At 41.7% G+C, this 18885-nt stretch overlaps 2 protein-coding genes across 10 annotated transcripts in view; both read right to left on the bottom strand.

The window, feature by feature from the left end:
- Nucleotides 1-9672, bottom strand: part of TEAD4 (TEA domain transcription factor 4) — a 69499-nt gene extending 59827 nt beyond the window's left edge. For all 4 annotated transcript variants that reach the window (XM_054066780.1, XM_054066789.1, XM_054066764.1 and 1 more), the window contains exon 1: nt 9250-9672. In XM_054066780.1, coding sequence (XP_053922755.1) covers nt 9250-9355 — 106 coding nt within the window. In that variant the 5' untranslated portion in view covers nt 9356-9672. The remainder of the gene's footprint in view (nt 1-9249) is intronic.
- A 3172-nt stretch (nt 9673-12844) lies between these two features.
- The window catches only part of TULP3 (TUB like protein 3), a 28817-nt gene continuing 22776 nt past the window's right edge, over nt 12845-18885 (bottom strand). For all 6 annotated transcript variants that reach the window (XM_054066719.1, XM_054066710.1, XM_054066739.1 and 3 more), the window contains 3 exons: nt 18008-18106; nt 15697-15868; nt 12845-15190 (listed from right to left, as the gene is read on the bottom strand). In XM_054066719.1, the coding sequence (XP_053922694.1) occupies nt 15057-15190; nt 15697-15868; nt 18008-18106 (405 nt within the window). In that variant the 3' untranslated portion in view covers nt 12845-15056. The remainder of the gene's footprint in view (nt 15191-15696; nt 15869-18007; nt 18107-18885) is intronic.

Here is an 18885-nt window from a genome sequence, read left to right as displayed (position 1 = left end):
CCTTACAAGGCCTGAAAAGTTTTCTTAAGTAGTGCTCCTTAAACAGCAGGCCCCATGTGCAACACTGTGTGGTCAGAGGCAATAAAAAATACTACAGGGAGTCCTGGTCAGGTGCTGTCTGGTCTGTGGTTCTCGATTTTGGCTGAACACTTCAGAAATATTCTAATGTTGAACGTGTTATTTACAAGAAAGGTTTAAATAATACTCATTAGTAACTACTGTAATAAAATACAAATGTTTCAGTTAGCATCTAGCTTTCTGTTTGCTTCTGGTTTTCCATTCAATCAGCTATACACATACAGCTTGGTAACTTTAACCATGCTTTGTTTGGGTTTTGGTTTTGTTTTGTTTTTAAACATTGCCTATGGAAGAGATTGTAATCACAAAGCTTGCTTCAGTTGTGGAGGGAATTTTATTCTGAAATCACTAAACAGAGACCCCAGTTCCCAGGCATGCTCAGACAGTTCATCCCCTCTCTGAATTCCCTCTTCGCAGTTCTTAGGATAACAGGAGTCAGAGGATGTTGTCCCATTCTCATAACAGGAAGTTCTTCAGATGTCCCAGGCTTGGTGTTTGTTCTCTTCAGATTCCCTTTGTTTAAACAGATCTTCTGCTTCTTGGCTATTATATTTCTTATATTGTGCTTTATAGTTCTTATTCTGACCCCATGCTTATTATACTGAGAGATGAATAACTACTTTTCTTTGTGGGGTCCAATCATGGATCCCAGGATCAAAGACACAAGCCCCTCACAGCACCTCCACATCCTCACCACAGTAGCTCTACTTTCCACTGTTTCCTTCTGACCAAATACCATTTCTTATTTACTCTTGGTCCCCATTGTTCTTTCTACCACAGCCCATCTCATGAGCCACTCACAAAGGCATGCTTCTTGGTCAGAGGAAAGCAAAAGCACGGAGAAAGCACAGAAGTCTTTCAGCTCCAGCAGCTTTGATTTAATCCTTCTGATGCTGGTAATTTCAACACTAACTCTCTTTCCTTTTGCACACAGTATCTCACAGAGATTCAGAGATCCTGCAGGGCTAGACAGCTGCCAAGAGCCCTTCAGCAAGTTCTCATTGACAGGGAGTACGTCTTTAACAGACTCTATAGTCTGACACATCTGCTTTCTAATATCAACCCCAGACATTACGGTTGGTAACAGCTCCCTCTTAAGTGTTCGTGGCAGCTGCTCAACACAAAATCATACTTTTCAGAGGATCTGAAAAATTGCAGCCAGATGTCTCTAGTCATTTGGTTTTCTTAGAGCTGCTCTGTCCAAAAGTCTCCTCCCACTCCATAGCCATCCCTTTTTCCTGCTGGAGTTGGTATCAAGCACGACACACTAACCAGAGGCTTTCCTGTTCACTCACCCCTCCCAGGCAGGAACACTTGCCAGCATAGCCGTGTGGAGTCCGACAGAGTGATCCCACTCCTGCTTCTGAGCTGGCCGCACTCTGAGCAAGTCCCTTCATCTTCGGTCTCATTTAATGGAACTACAAACTGTGGGGGCAGGGACTCCTTCTCATTACAGGTATTCCTTGATGTCATTGTAATGCAAACAAAAATAAACAATTCCGGTATTCACTACCTTGGTAGCCTGAGCCAAATCCTGCTACTATAGAGGATCTGAACCACAACGTTTTCATATCTGATCAGAAGTCAAACAGAGAATTTCAAAAAGAGTGAGTTCAGCCAGAAAAGATGTCCTGCTGCTCAAACTGTAACTTCAGAGTAGTCTATCACAATAAGAAAATCTGGAAACGGCAACAACCAGTCAGTTATTTCCATTTAGGACATACTAAGAAATTAGCTTACACAATGCAGTCACACAAGGAAATTTGGGTTTAGGAAAGCCAACAGTTTGGAATGCTAGGAAATATATTGTATAAGGTACGATGGAAGACAGCATTCAAACTTACTAGAAGAAGGAAGCTTGGAAATTCTACAGGACGCTACAATAATTGCTTAGTTCCTCTGAAAGAGAAGAATGAGTGCCATCAGCAGATGAGTAGCTCCACGGGGGTGCAACTCAAAGACTGCACCAAAAAAACACAGTGGAAAGGGGAAAGATGAGAAAGCAGCTATTCGGCAATAACTAAGGTCTATTACAGCTTGTAGACAAAAAAGGACAGAAATCATTAACATATTTACAAGGTCTGTACAGAGTTAAACTAAGATGCAACTGTAGCAAGATCAGCTAGCACTGAACTATATCTTGGACGGTAATAGCACTTTTGCAGCATCAGCCAGCAAACAGCTGCTCCCAGGTTCCTCAGGAGCTGCACACCATTGATTATAGCACTCGCTAACAATCTAGCCAGGTGGAGAGATTGGCTACAATCTCACCTTTTGCCCTGGGCCTCCTGCAATTGGCTACAATCTCACCTTTTGCCCTGGGCCTCCTGCAATCCCCGAGTTCCTTGTGAATATCCTTATTCACCCAGGACACCAGAGTAACGCTGCCTAATCCTGTGAATAAAACCAGTTAAGGTGTTTATTGCTGTAGGTGAAGCAAAAGCTCTTAATAGGCAGCAGTGCCAGGCAAGGAAGAAAAGAGAACTGAGATTTCCCTCTGTGTCTGGGCAAGGTAACACAATCATTAGATCAACAGGCTGCATTGGGATATTTTTGTCTCTGTCTCAGCATTGAATAAGGCTGGTTTGCAAAGGAACAAGCACTACTAGCCTCAGATCACATCCAACATAAGCCTGGCCTCCAGCAAAATGCTTATCACACCGCCTAGTACAACATCAAGCTTCCTTTGCTTGCTACGCTGGAATTGCCTGCAGCAGCTGCTGTTCAAAAGGCACCCGACTTCCTCAACAAAGTAAAACACCACTCTTAAATCACTTCAGTAGCTGAGCTCTGGTTGAAACAGAGAGAGGATGTAGTGTCCAGCAGAGTGATACAAATCAAAACAAGGAGGACTACGTCTATCAGTGTAGCCCTGGATAAAGCAGTGAAACAGGACACGATGAGATAAGGCTGTGTGTGGCCTTGCACACCATCCAATCAGTTACATTTTTGATAGAGGAAACAGAACACAGCCTTGCTGCCCCAAGCAGGGGAGAGAAAAAAATACACAACTCAACAACAACAAAATCTAAATGCTGTTCCTGCTCCCACTAGTTCACTGGTGGCCAACTTGGGATCCTGAGCCACAGACAACTCATGCGCAGCTCCCGTGTGTGGGCTACATCACAAGGCCATGAGCCTTGAACTGACAAATCGACTGCTTCATGATTTACATCTGCACTGCAAGAGATAAATAAGCCAAGAAAGGCCAGCAGAGATTGACACTGCTAAATTGCCCTGGGATTGAGCCACACACTGGGCTGGCCCCAGCCCTCAAAGGAACAGTGCAGTTCCTGGGGAGTCACCATTATCTCCCATACAAGAACTGTTCCCAGAGCTCACGTTCTCCCCCACTTTCCAAGACATGTGGCGCGTGTTTCACAGCTTCTGAAATAGCAGCAGCAGTCACCAGAAGTCATTCTTCCCAGCAAGCACGGAGATGGTTAGAAAGAAATGAACCAGGAGGAAGTCCAAAAATTATGTTCCTTTTCTACTGCAGAATCACCTGTAGTGTTAGCTAATGCATTTACATCATAACTGTTCCTTCAAGTATAGACAAGTGCAGACACTGACTGATTAAAACGACTTGGGTCTTACCAAACCAAGCTAGAGACAGAATTAAATCATGCTAAGCATTTTCCCAAAGTGCATTATTTACTTAATTATTAAAGTATAGGGAACCTTTAATAGAAAACTAAAAAAGCCTTGCTCCTGAACCCACTGAAAGTCAGTTTTCCTGAAAATCTCACCATCAGACTCAAAAGACCCCATTTTACCTATGAAAAAAACTACAGCACAAAGACTGAACTGAACCATCCACTGACAAAAATCAGACCGGGGACAAAATCCAGACAAGAAATTCAAGACAAGAAAAGGTTAACTTTAAAAGTGTTCCCCAATCGTAAAGTGGTGTAACTTCAAATGGGAAATTGGGTATCTGAGTCTCTCCTGACAAGTAACACAAAACTGAGAGACTTAAAGTCCATTTTATAATTGCCACATCAAATTCTTATTTCCTAATCCTGCCTCATATTCACAACATAGCTCAACCTCTTGTCTAGGACTCAAGGGTAGATGACCCAAAAAAACCTCACAACTGTGACGTACTTAGCTTCCCATGAAGCTAACGGCAGGATTTCACATGAACTCAGACAGGAGACAGATGTTTGCAAATCTCATCCAAAGCCGTGAAAATTTAGCTCTGAAACTATAGCTAGTCTCCAAGAAAAGAAGCAAAAACCTGGGCTAAGTGACTTAGGACAGCACTGACCACTTAACCCAGTCAGATTTCTGCAACTGCAGTGCTTGCAGGTGCCCTGTGTTGCAGACACAACCTGTTTGGCCAGAGCTAAACCCTTTACTAAAGCATCAAGATAAAAGCAAATTACAAACAGGCAGAATGGGACCTCAATTCAGTCAACCAGTTAAGCACGTGCCTTGATTTTAATAGTAGTAGATGGAAGCTTAAGTATGTTTGATACTTTTGATAAACCAAAGTAAAGAAAAGAACAACCATGAAACATCTGCATCATAAGAATGAACCCTACTCATGGCTACCAACCAAGCTACACTCTCTTGAGATATTCAGAAACTACCTCAGCTCGGTTTAGGAGTACACATTCCATCTGGAACATAGAGCAGGTGTACACTCTCTGCTTACAGTTAAGATAATCACTTCTAGAGGGCTGACACTGAGGAAAGTCCACCACATTTTGTAATTTTGAGCTCAGAACTCTTGCTGCAGCTATGGCAGAAACATACAACCACTTTCTGTCGAAAATATAGAGATTTTACAGAAAGCAAGTGAAAATCATAAGAACTTGTACATACAACTCCAACTTGCAAGGTAAACTTGCACTCAGATATTACAAGAAAGCATGGACCTTCTGATTTATCCTTCCAGACCCTTCTTGCCAGGAAGGTCAACAGGTTATATACCTTCTGCTGGATTAATCTAGCAGAGAACAAGGGCAGCTAGCCAAGCAAAACTAGATTCTTAAAAGGACACAGCCAACCACAGACTTGACTCCATTTTTTAAAAACATGTTCTTAGAAATAAAACCTGTGACCAAAAACAGTGGAAAAAGATGTTGCTTCTCCATTTTTCAGTTAGCTGCTGGGTGGATAGAAACAGTGAGTTCAATTGTTTCTCCTGCACAGTTACTTTCTTTTGTTTGCATAAATACGTCACAAACAAACGGGTGGGGAAATAAATAGGATTTTAATTTTTTTTTTTAAGAAAGATAAATCAAAGACCACTGAATGTACTTAAAGAATTTTTTTTCTGCAAACCTCTTTTACACCTCTCTCTTTTTCCTTAAGCTGACAAGATTTTCAGACCAAGAAAACATCTCTAAATCCTGCTAGTCTAGTATTAATGAGCTTTATTTCAAGGACCTGTTATAGAGAAGTATGATCAGGTAAAACACATCAGCAAATCTGCCCTTCTCATTTCATTATACACAAGCTTGGTGTTCTCTTGACTTCTCCTCCTTCAGTTAAAGCAGCCCTGCTTACAAGAGATTAGACTTTGGCTGGACATCTGTCATTAATGGTTACCATGCTGTTTGAATGGAGGCACTTAGTGAACTATGCTAATTTTCTCTTTGGCAATAGTAAAGCAGATCCTCCAAAATCTTGTACCCAGGCTCTGAAAGCCACTTGGCATTCCTTTCTCAAAAGTAAGCAAAGCAAAACATCTACCCTGTGGCAATAATATTCTAATGAAGGTAAGAACAAGGTAATTAAAAACCTACAACAGAACAGAAAAACAGAGTCAGTGACTCAGCCAGTAGCACCGGGAACTGGAAAACCTGCCCCTCCCTAGCAGGAAAACGTCTAATTCATATGGTGTTAAAAACAAAGAGGAGTGACTGCATCATCTCCAGAAAAAGGAAGACCTGAGAGACAGGGAAAACAACAAAAATTCACCCCACAAAAAAAAACCCCAAATCCTTAAGAATCAAAACCACCACCTCCAAATCCCAGAGAACTCTTTCTAATCATCTAGTCTCAGCTCTTGTAATGAGCTCCGTGCATGCAAATCCCTGACTTTTTACAAGGCACTATAAAGGAACATGTTGGGCACTTATTTAACCTCGTGGTGGGCATAAAGCAGAAGCTGGAGAAAGAGGGGGGAGCATATACTACTGTAAATCTTGATAAACTTGATTGTTCTTCAAAGGAGGAAAGAATTGCCATAAAGTTACAGAATGAAAAAGAACACAGTGCATGATGCAATGCATTTAGCTATAGAATAGCATTTGCTACTCTCCAAGGAAATCACTGCTGAAAAATTTCTTCCAACTGGCTTTGGAGGATACTACTCTTATCAAAAATGTTAATGAAACTTGCAGGTGATAATGAAGTTTACAAACACCAGTGGACAGAAACAACTCAAAGGGATTCAGACAGATCAAAAAGAAACAAGAGAAGCAAGGGGGACAAATATGACTATCTCACAACCTAAAAAAGAGTGGTAAATCAAGGAAAAAGTCCTGCCAGAAGCAGGAGCTAAAGATATGCAAGAGTGAGAATGCTGAACAAACCAGAGAGTTGTCTGCAAAGCAAATGCTTCAATAAAACGACCAGTGTAACTTTTGACTGCCTGTGCTCAGATATCACTTCAAGCAACTGAGAGATTAATCATCCCCAACACATGGAATATTAGATCTCATTCTGAAAAAGGAACTCAGTTAAACTGAACAAAGTGAAGAGCAGAGTATTTAAAAAAACAGTTATTAGGCCTAGAATAATAGTTGTTGAAAAATACTAAAAGTTCAGTCTCATTAATAGCTTGTAAGAACTTAGAAGGTGCAAATGCAGAGAGAGAGAGAGAAGAAGCAATCATTTAACAGAAAAAGCACATCAAGGTAAAGTCTGTTGCAATGGAGTAAGAAAACTTTTCTGATGTTTAAGTACATTGGGCAATGGAAAAATTGCCCAAGAAAATTACTGGCAGATCCACTGCATAGCATTTACAGAGAGAACAAACCCCACCACAAACGAACAAAGGACAAATCTGAGTTATAGGGAAGGTATTTTAAAAAAAGGTAACACTGAATTTTTGATCTCTTAAGATACAGTCATGCCCAGATAAGACAGAAAATCATTTCACTATCATAGGAGCAATCTTAGACATGGTCTAAGGAACTTCTTAAGCTCGGAAAAGATGGCAATGCTGCTAAAAAAATATCCCCATTCTTCCCCCACTGCCCACCCTCTAGTCATTGCACCCTGTTCTCCAGACACACGAGCATTTACGTGACAGTATGATTAACTGGACTGGAAAACAGATGTGGCTGAAAACTTGCTAAAAGACAGTGTTACTTTTAAACTGGATTAGTCCCCTGGCCTGGATCAGTAAATAGCAGTGCCAATACCTATGCCAGTGACAAAGCAAAGAGGTGTGGACAAGCACAGAAAAGGACAGTTTGAGGCTGTGCAGACAGGTTCAGTCTACAGCAGGGCCAGCCTAGAAGTCCTTGAGTTATGTTGGGATGGAACCAAGAGCTGAAAGATACAATCAGAAAAAGGCACATAATACTAAGGAAGGAAAGCTGCAAACTAGTATGACGTCACTCAGACACGCAAGCAGCTTCTATTGGAAACTGTACTTTTCAGCAGCCTTCCCAAAACTTTGCTTACTGTATTTGAGTTCTGTGAAACAAATACCCGAGTAAGAAAACCAACAGCAACTTGTGATTTTATTTTAAACCACAAGCAAGGTTTGGTGCCACGGAGTGCTTTTTCTCTTCAGATCTTGGCAGTGCTATTTTCATAGCATTTTCCCATAGAAGTTCTGTAATACACCAACATTAAATCACTTCTCACTCTAGTAGCGTAAAACACTTCAAAGACATCAGTAAATTACTAAGACCCACATGATGTAGCAGAAACCAAGACAGTGGAGAAATTCCTAACAACCATTCTCATGCACACTAATTGCACCCAAGATCACCTCCGAGAGGATACAGTGAGCCGATAGTCCAGTTTAGAGATGACAAACGTTGTCACATGCTCAAGTTCGAGGGAGCCATCCAGACGATTATTTAGGAAAACTGTAAGGTGACTGCACTCACTGGCTGGCTGGCTGCCCTTCACTCTGCCAACCCAAGTCCCAAAGAAAATCATAGAGTCCCTCAGCATCCCACAGCCCTAATAAAGAAGCCCTTCTATATTCATTACAGCACGATCCAGGCTCTTCTCTGTCATCAGAGACCAAAAGGCTTTAACTGCACACACGATGGTGCAGCAGCAGCAGCCCAGTGCTGGCACTGGTAACATACCCAGTCTGCTTCCCGCCTTGCTCTGCTCCTCTCGCTCCTCCCTGTTATCCTCTGCCCTGTCCTACTACCCACTTCCTTCTGCAGGAGAACAACAATAAACTCCCTTACACCTACACAGGCAGAGGGACAGACAGGTGAACGAATGCTGCACAAACTCTGCACGCAGACAGATCAACTAAATCTAGGGAAGCCGATTTCTGAGTAATAGGAAACAAGAAAAAAAAACCCAAGCCCAAAGCCCAAATCACCTTCCCTCCTACCTAGTTCCCTGCATCTGAAAAGTATATTGAGTTGTTTATTTGTTTATTTTGTTGTTTATTTAGGATTCGCTGAACTCGACTCTTAAGGTTAGAAAGTAACATGAGTGTAATTACAGGATAAACAAAACCAAAACCGGTAGATTAGTTGTGGATTTGGGTTTTTTCGTTTTACTTTTTACTACAGAAGTCCTTGAAATACGTTGAGTTACACTCCTACCTTCTACGAAAAGAAGCCCCATCGCTAGTACCCCACGAAAAGAGCCGCGAACGAGAACGTCTACCTAAGAGAAATGTTTACTTGGGGCAGCTTTTTGTTTGGTTTTTGGTGTTTAGGAATTTTTAATTTCAATACTTTCCAGAGACGCCACCAAAATGCAACCCTCAGCTTCAGGTTAGCCGATACGGGGAAAGAGCTGCACAAGTAGCGACGCAAAAGATCCCCGCGTCTTTCTGGAACCTCCTCGCACCCCCCGCGCCTTCCCACGGAGCGGGTTGCTCACGGCTGCTTTGTTTTGTTTTTCCCTAAAACACCCTCCATGACTTACATCAAGATCCATTTCAGAAAGCCCCAATCCTCCTCCCCACTCTCCCCAAGAACGAGCGGCGCCGGAGCCCGTGTTTACCCTCGGGAAGCGCCAGCGGCTTTCGACCGATGCTAAAAGCGACCGCGTCTCCGAATCCCGGCGCCGGCCGCCCCTTCCCGACGGGAGCAGCCACCACAGCCTCCATGGAGGACTTTTCCGTCTCTTCCTTTGTACGCTCGTTTCCTCCCCCAGGTCGCACAGACCGGCTCCGAGCGCTGCCTCCCTCCCAGCCCGCCTCCCGCGGGACCCGCGACCCCAGCAAGGCAGCTCCGACCCCGCAGCGGCCACCGGGTCCGAGCCCCGCTCCCGGACTCCGAGTCCCGCACCAAGCCCGCTCCCGCCCCGAGGGACCGCGCGGCTCCGCCTGGCCGCGCCGAAGGGGAAAAGTTGCGGCGGAGCCCGGGGGTCCCGGAGGCTCCGCCGCGCCCCGCGGGTCCCGGCGCGAACAAAGGCGGCCGGGGCGCACTCACCTGCGGGCGGCGGCCGGGCAGGAGTTCGGGGAGGAAAAGGGAGGGTTTTTATTTCCCCTGGAGTTTGAAAGGAGGAAGTGAGGAATGCGAGGAATGAGAGTTGGTATGAGACGAACGCGGCCGGGGAGGGACCGCCGGAGGGGTGGCGAGGGAAGCGCCGAGGCGGAGCCGGGAACAAAACGCCGGGGAGGGAACTCCGGGCTGCGCTCCCGGGAGCGCCCCTGCCCCTTTCCCGCCGCTTCGAAGCCCCTCAGGGACGCGATGGGACCCTCGCCCGGCGTGGCCGAGACGCTACAAAACACGGCGAGCGAGCGGCCGACGGAACGGGACGGGGCGGCCTCGCTGCCCTTTCTCGGTCTCTATCCCCTCCTCTCCGTTCCCCGCGAAGCGCCCGCGGCGACGAGCCGGAACCCGTCCGCAAACCAGCAACGACAGCAAACCCGCGAGTTTCAATGTAACTCCAACCCATCGGCAGCTCGGGGCAGGGCAGCCGCCTTAGCTAAACACTTCTCGTCTCCAGCGGGGGCTTTGTCCCAGGCGCCGGGTATGCGCAGAGCCACTGGGGGTGGCCGTGGCACAGCTGGCTTTGTTTAAACTTCAATCTGTTGCAAAAAATGGACTAAGAAACATCAGGACTAAGAACCCGAAGCTTTAGAAGTTCGTAACTAACTCTTTCGAGTTGCAAAGACTGAAAAGAGGACTCAAAATTGTCCTAAGGCCTCAGAATCCAGATGGCAAAACCCATCAGCTTCATAAACTTAGTCTTGGGAATGGAAAGGCCAACACCACGGGGTTTTTTTAAGCAGTTTGTCAGTGCTGGAGATAATTGATATTGGTAATCCTTTCCTATACACTTGCGATTAGTTTGTAAGGCAACTGAGCAATAATTTTATTTTATGAAAAGGAGAAATAAAAAAGGTTTCTGATACAACCGTAGGAATCGAGAACATAAACAGTGCAAATAAGTTACAAAATTCAGCGAAATTGCTTTGCTGTTTTGTTTGTTATACAAAGCTCTGTAATGATCTCATTTAGCCCCTATTTCTACTAAGCCATATGTAAGAACGTGATTTAATGAAAACCAAAAATATATTAAAGGTAGCATACTTCTCATCACATCTGTTCATTGTGAGCTCTAAGCCAGGTCTCATTACTATGTGACTAACCTATCACTTTGCTCCCATTTCCCTGTGGAATCAACATCGCTAAAAAAGAATTGAAACCTATTCTTTCCTGTGAATCATCACAGAGATTGCTTGCAGGACTCCAGTCAGTTGCAGATGGAAACCCACTGAAGAGAACAGAGGCTTTTTAGTGGTGAGGGGGTTTGTTCTTTACTGGTGATAATGTAGAAGCGAACTACTTGCTTAGAACACAAAGCAGAGGGTGGTGGTCAAGCTGATAAGGCTTAATTACCGACCTATCTGTACTCTGTCTGCATTATTTTGATATGCAGCCTTTCAAACAAAGTAATTTTTCACAGTACAATACTATTAATTTCCCTTTAATATATAAAAGGGCTTAATTCAATTAAGCATTAAAAAAGAAATCAATCCTTTATATTTTTCATAATTTTAAGTTTTGTTTCAGACAGTGCAACAGTTCACCTTGTTTGGAAATTTTAATGTCATCAAAGTAAATGATCACAAATTCCATCCTCTAGAATACATCCATCCATTTATCTGTTCCTTAAATTAAATGTTAAATCACCAGAGCAGATTACACTTATAAATGGCCCTTACCTTAATGCATTTTCGTGAAGTTAGTCGGTTTCTGGATTTTTCTCCCATTTTGAGATCAAAGAAATGACCCCTTTCAGTGGGGAAAGAATAATTCCTTATAGAACATGTTAAGGGACAGAATGAGAAGACAAAAACTCTAAAAGAGTAACAGTGGGCACAGGGTCTATGCCTTCTTTCCATGGCAGGGCTTTCAATTCCACATCACAGCTGCAGGTTGTTTTTCCTGTTGGTAAGGATGCCCTTGCACCAGTGTTGCTTTTCTACTTGTCTTCATAACCATATCTCCAAATCTCTTGGCTTTAGGATACCCTACATCTTTTTGAGTACTGGGTTTCAGCTGTAGTAGTTCCAAACTGCAGTTATGTACAACAGTTTAATAACGGGGCAAAGAAGATGAGAATCTTGACAGTCAAAGAAGGAATCTGTTGATAGTTTGGTTTCACAAGACTTCATGCAAACTCAGAGCTCTTGACCTATAAATCACAGGGACGGCTTTGCTTGTCTCCTGTACCAGGAACAGGAAATTTAATTCAATGTCAGCTGAGGGATTTACAGAGCTGTTAATGCTAAAGTAGAGAAGCACGCTAAGTGAAGTATAATGTATTATAATTATGCCAACAGTATCATAACCCCTTGTCCTACTGCTACCAAATTCAGCAGCAAAACTTCAACAAAAGTGGGACTGACCCCTAAAAGAACAAGAAATTATTCACTGTCTTTTATGTTTGTGAGCCAAGGAGCTTATAGCAGCCTAGGAGCTGTTTTAGTCTGCCAGGCCTGCCTTTAGGGTTTATATTTAACAGTTTAATATACTTCCTTCTTTGTTTTAAGATCTCTTTGGGATTTCAAGAATGTTAAATTTGCATGTATGCAACTAATAGTAAGAACAAATGTCTGGTAGTGTTTCCTGCTCAGTTTTCTTTCCAGCTAAACCTAATTCGTCTCAGATGGAAACAGTGGGAAAAGAGAGTTGCATGAAGAATAGGGCCTACGTATTGAGAGCTGTGTCTGTTTCCAAGTATCAAAACGACCTTATCTCCTCTTACTGAGGTTCATACATCTCCCTGTGGAAAAAGGAAAAAGTAGCTGCTTCCACTTGGTGCTTTGTATTATTTCACTTCATGATTCAGAAATACATGGTATTTTACTTCAACAGTAGGATGAGTTCAGAGGGAGGGTAAGGGAAAAAAAAAAAAAAAAAAAGAGAATAACCTTACATTATCCCCAGACTTCTAAACACATGAAAAAATAAAACCACCACAAAGGAAGAGAACTGAGAATTACAAAAAGAAAAGGAGGGTAAAGAAAAGAGATAGAACACAACAGGAAGAAACTGAGGTGCTATCTAGTACAGGAGGAACAAAGAACATCCAGAAGTGACAGAAACCTCCTACCAAAAAAGGTTCATTTAGAATGAAAGATTTTTTTTCAATATATAAATTAGTTTATTTTCACTGAGATATAAAAGTTATAAATACAATTAATGTAAAACAGTATCTGATAAAAGAGCACTGAATCAGTTAATCTGCCTGCATAATTTAACTGAGACTCAGAGGCCCTGACCCTGCTAGGATCATTTGATGTCAACAAATAGCTTGAAGAGCCACTGCTGATGATCCTAACTCAAAGGCTGAATAAAAGGATGCTACCTGCTACCGTGGCCTTTGAGCACAGAGATCATCTTAAATTGGAAATTAGCATTCTACCTTCACACCACCCCAAACTAACATAAGGCAGTTTCTATTACACAGTCTTAGTCAGAAAAATAATCAGGTAACAAACAGTTCTTCTGGATGCGTAGTGGGAGTGCAGAGCCATCAGCCAAGAATTCAGGAAAGCACAGAAAAAAAATACCAGGTCTTGTCCCCAGCCTGATGAGCAGGAAGTACATGAAGGCACAAAAGAAATCCACGACTCAATCTCTCTTTGCCCACTACTCTACTGATGAGATCCTCCCAAGACAATGCCTCACCAGCTAATGCAGAATGGGAACCCGAGAGATATGCAAGCTGGAGTTCTCAGTAGCAATGCATAATTTACAGTTAAATGCAGAGTTTACCATACTTTTTTTTCCTGGCAATATCAGGACACGTCTTCTGTCTTCACAAAGTTTCAATATTTTGAAAAAGCAAGTGATACCTACCTACTGCAAAGACTCCAGAGATCAAAAGCAATAAATCTGGTGATTTGGAGCCTGAAATAGAGCTAGTCTGCTGACAATGACCATATTCAAAGCTGGAGAACATCAGATTCTCGTCTCAATAAAGGCTCAATAGTTTTCCAGGATTGTCATGAATATGCATAACAACAATGAAACAGGCAAGAGAGTAACTGTTCTTTGCTACACAGCAGACGTGTACACTCTGAGGCTTACATGTCACAGCATGCAGCAATTCCCTCTGACTAATCAAAGCCATATGAATCAAGAAGCATTGCATGCTGTGACCTACAGTCTCCATATTGTAGATCCAGTACTCAAAACGGAACACTGGAAGGACACATTGCAAAGCCCCATGATACATTTATAAAAACTTACTGATGCCTTTGAAAATACCTGTAACCTTCTTATAGTCAGGTTAAAATTATTTACATCAAATCTACTTTAATGTCATGGCCAGAGATACTTGCATGTTAAAAATTGAAATTAGTCACCAACTTATTCCTAAAAAAAAAAATCTTGCAAACAATGGACAAATTAAAACTATTTCTGATCATCTTACAGCATAGATTAAATTGATCAGAACACTGCTTTTCAGGAATGGTACTGTATATTGTTACAATACAACCTTCTGCCAATTTCAGTCTGATTCTATCATCTGTTTGGTCTCATTTTTAACATTGTTAAGAATAATAGTAGTAGCAATGGATATAATATCACAAACTAAAAAGGGAGCATTTGAGATTTGATTGTTCTTTATTTGGTAAAAAGGCTGTTGAGGGATATGGAGCAATTAGCATAATGAAAGGGAATGGGACTATCAGCCTTAACAGAGAATCATTCCACAGAGCAAGAGAAGTGTTTTATATGAGCCAATGTCTCATTCCCACTCTGTATTTTGTTGAACATTACCTAAGGTTGCACAGAGCCATAACCTGAATCCTTCCACGTTTGACTGTCTTAACAGACAGCAAAATGCTATCAGGGCAAAAGAGAGCACATGCCAGTAGCTGTCCTCCTTTTTTCTGAACTCATCTGGTCAGGAATTCAAGAGCTCTTGATGAGATCAGCAGAAGTACCTCCAGGGGCACTGTGAAGTCCCAAGGTATATGAACACCAAACTGTTATTATCCTAATTCTAGCTGCAATGGGTTCCAATTAGCAGGCTAAATTCCTTCACACTTTCATGCAGTATCTGTTACAAGGATTCTGAAAACAGAATCAACGCTGTTAACAAAAACATCACCCACACTACCTGTTCTTCCACAATGCACACAAAGACAGTATTGGGACAGTGTCCCAAGATGGTCTAATGTCAACTACCATAATGCTCTGAGGCCTGTTTTCTAATAAGCCTGCCGAAGTCTGTCCTCCGATTCCCCTTCATCCCCAATGTGCTTTTCATTACTCTACTTGGAACTCTTACAAGAAGATGAAGGCATGGGAGAGAGTTCCATGTTTGAAGTCTGCCATCTGTCATTCACAGGCCAATTTACTGTCAAAGCTGGAGAGTCCAATAGCAAAGGCCTGAAGAGCACAGAGCGGATAATTATAGTCCAGAGTGAACACATCTTCAGCTACACGACCAAACTGCATCACAATGTAGTCAGCTGGGAAGAAAAGAAAGGTTCAGAGATAATTTCACTGTGAAGCAAAGAAAAAAAAGAAAAATACCAGCTCCCCCCAGTCTGGCACTCCCAAATACATGTGGTTGGTGTATACATCCTTTTTTCACCAGAACAGCCTTGACATCTGTTCTCTAGAGTGACTGTTTTATTCTTGAGATTACCTTCCTTCCCAGAACCAAAACTCAAACCACTCTTCTGTTGGGCTACAGGTGCAACATTAATACTTTTCTTTCCCTTCAGGAAGCTTGCGTTGCCCCCTCTTTTGCTGCAGCGATGGACAGCAGTTGCTGCACCCACCCCAGAAAAAGGGAGGCCTTATATAATTTTCTTGACAGCTGAGAAGTCCCCAGTAATCCTAAGCTGAATTCCTCCACCCAGGCTATCTCTACCTTCTCCAGCAGAACTGTCCTATTCCTCCCAAACTTGATGAAATAAATTGGGTTCTCCCTGTTCAAATAATCCATACACGCTCTCTACCAAACTCTTACGGTCATTGTCGTGGACAATCTGGAAGTTCTTCACTGACGCCTGAGTGACTCTCCCATGGAAATTCAAAACATAGGATTGAGTATCATCATTCCAGACCGGAGCCTTGTTGTGCAACTCAATAAGGTTCTCTAAATCTTTATTTTGCCATTTTGATAGCAGACTCTCGTGTTCCTGTTCAAAAGAAAGAAATATATTCATCATCAGATTTGAAAGGGCTCTGCTTTTGAGTACTGCCTCTCTCATGTGTGCACTCTGTCACTCAAAGGTTTAACAAAACCCAATGACAGCACTTAAACTCAGCCTTGCTGAGAATATCTCGCAAGTACAAGGAAAATACTTTCATGAATTCCCAGCCCAGGCATTCCTTTCCACTCATTATGTTATGACCATATTTCCACCCAAACAAGAAAAATCAGTGAGAGAGAAAGGACTATGTCCACAGGAAAGGGAGTGATTCTCAGGCCACAGATGACTGCCATCCTGCTGGCAAGAATCCTCTCCAAGTCTCATAAGCTTTCTCTGATCCTGTTGGATCCAACTTCCATTTCAAACATTCTAAACTTTGAAACAAAGAAAATAATCTACAATTAATTGCACAAGGCCAGGCTCTAGGGTGTTTTAGTAGAAAGTACAAAGGCTGGAGCAGGTTGTAAGTATGCCTTAACTGGGTTAAATATCATCCTATTTGGTCTAATAAGTGATGCACAATATGAAAAGAGAGAAATAAAAAAACAAAATATAAAAAAGGAGGTAAAACAGCACATTAAATTTGACAAACAGAGTGTATTTCAAGGAGCTGCAAACAGTAGCGAGTGAAACACTTGATATATGATTTAATTTTAAAAGTTCTACAACTAATAAAATCCCAATGGAAATAATATATTGATAACTTTCCAAGGAAAAAGAATCCAAGCAGAAGTTATTTAATAGGAAAAAATGATCAGAAAACAATCTGTAGTGGAGGTCTGACAGATACAGCTTTAATAACTATTTTAGTATTGTATATAGACACGAGAGTAGATTTTTGAGGGTAACAAATAAAACTTACTGTTCACTTCAGGCTAGGTACTTTATATCTTTATTTTTATTTACTTTTTTAAAGACAAAAACAGAACATTGAGAATTGGCACCAAAGTGCATTCAGATAAATTTTTCCTCCTTTGAAGTGGGGCAATACTGCTTAGCACTACAGAGAAGGAAGACAAAAAAGGAGTCAAACCCCTAAGCTTTGCCTACTTTTCAGAACAACTTTGTGTTTTAGTCTTGTCCACTGTCAGCATGCTTGCGTGCTAGCAAAACAGTTGCAGAAACAAGGGAGAAAAATAAAGGCAGGGCCGTGGAATCGTTACTGTACTGACAGGGAAGATCACAATAGTAACTGAAAGATGATGAATAAATGATGAATAAATGACCACTTCCAGACACATTTTCCTGACCATTCACAAAATTAAACCTCTTTTCCGGGCTCTCATTGACTTTGAATTCTCACACTCGAAGACTTTTTTCCCTGACCTCAACAAATACATTCTTGTCCTAGTCATATCTACTTACAACATGGCTGCAAATACCATTTTCTAGCTTAAAACACTAACATGTCTTTCAGTTAGCACCTATCCTTTTTGCCTTTTGGTCTTCTATCACACCAAACGTAAAACCCAGATTAAGGGAACTGAATAACTTTCATCACACACTTTAATATACCTTCAGATATAGTATTGTAAAATTTCAGCTAGTATATCCCCCATGTATGAGAAATCCTTACTAGTCATTCCATCCTCCTCCTTTTCTCCACTTTCTCCTTAAGGAATTCTCCTTTTCTGTGATTCCTACAAGAAGCCTGACAACATTCTGATCAAAAATGTATTTACTCTCTTGCTACTACACCAGAATACCACTTTATCTCTTTATTGTTTATCTGTTTTAATTCATATGCTGGCTGAGAATCTAAGCTCGTGGCAGAAGCAAGTTTGTTCTGTGTTCATCCAACTCTCAGCATAATAGGGTTCCACCCATGAAGAGGGGTTGTAGGTGTAACAGCATCAACATACACTAGCCACTGCAATAGCCAAATAAGTAATATTTAGGCTGACCAAAGGACAAGTAAGGATACAAACACTATTCAGAAGGCTAAAAACTAGGTAAAAGGCAAAACCAAATTAATCATCACCTCTAGGTGTTACTCTCCATGAGACTTGCTAAAGCCCTAGGTATTAACAAATACTCTAAAAGATTGTCACTAAAATCCAGACCTCTACGAGAAAGTTAAACCTCTTCCTCTGATCTGAAACACGACCAAACTCCATAACTCACATTTCTTGGATGGACTGGAATTCGCTTATGATTCACATTCATTCCTGGAATGATCACAGACATTTTTCTGGGACCCTTAAATCCTAACACATTGGTTTCCTGAAAGACAAAAAAAGAAATTACTTTCAGTACATGAGATACTCCGTCTCAAAGAAGGAAAGAGCAAAACTGAACTTGAAACCACATTTATATTGAGTTTCTTTTAGTTTTGCTAGCTACAGCTGTGGTAGCAGTTATTTTACTTCAACTGTGTTTAACCTCTGAGAATACCTTTCCTATTTTGAGAACTGTGTTAAAAGGCATACATACATATTACCTAGATTAGAGTGCATCTGCTATCCTAATGAAACATTTATAATGAAGTCAGACAAGTGCAATTTCTAGGCCTAAGTGTTTTCATCTGAGACAAAAACATGCCAAAATCTTGCTAGTGAACAAGCCTTAAGTATCATAAAAGGCAAATATCTTTGACCTGAGTCTATGTTATGTATATATGACCCTCTAGGTTAAAATGTTCCTGAAAAATGAATGACAATCTTCTTTAGGGTGCTGTTATTTGTGTTTAAGAGCATACCTACAATTTTCTCTCAAATCACGCTCTTTTATACATAATCAAGAACAGACCCAGAAGGCAAAACATTCAGCACCTGTCCCAGCTTCACTTTTAAGACAAGCAGATTTTTCTAGAGCACTGCAGGAGACTGCTTCAAGTGGATTGAGTGTAAGAAGCAATGGAAAAGTCTTGGTATTTTCAAACCGTCCACTTAATAACGTCAACCAAAATCCAACGGTCCATTTAAAGTGCTCTGTAAGAATGTCAGTGATAACCCTTAGAATTCTCAAAGACCAGTTAAACAGCTAGAATCTTTTAGAAGTAC

Source organism: Cuculus canorus, chromosome 1 (genome assembly GCF_017976375.1).
Source record: "Cuculus canorus isolate bCucCan1 chromosome 1, bCucCan1.pri, whole genome shotgun sequence".
Classification (NCBI taxonomy): Eukaryota; Metazoa; Chordata; class Aves; order Cuculiformes; family Cuculidae; genus Cuculus; species Cuculus canorus.
The sequence above is the reverse complement of the archived record's forward strand: the minus strand, read 5'-3'. Positions and strand labels throughout refer to the sequence as shown.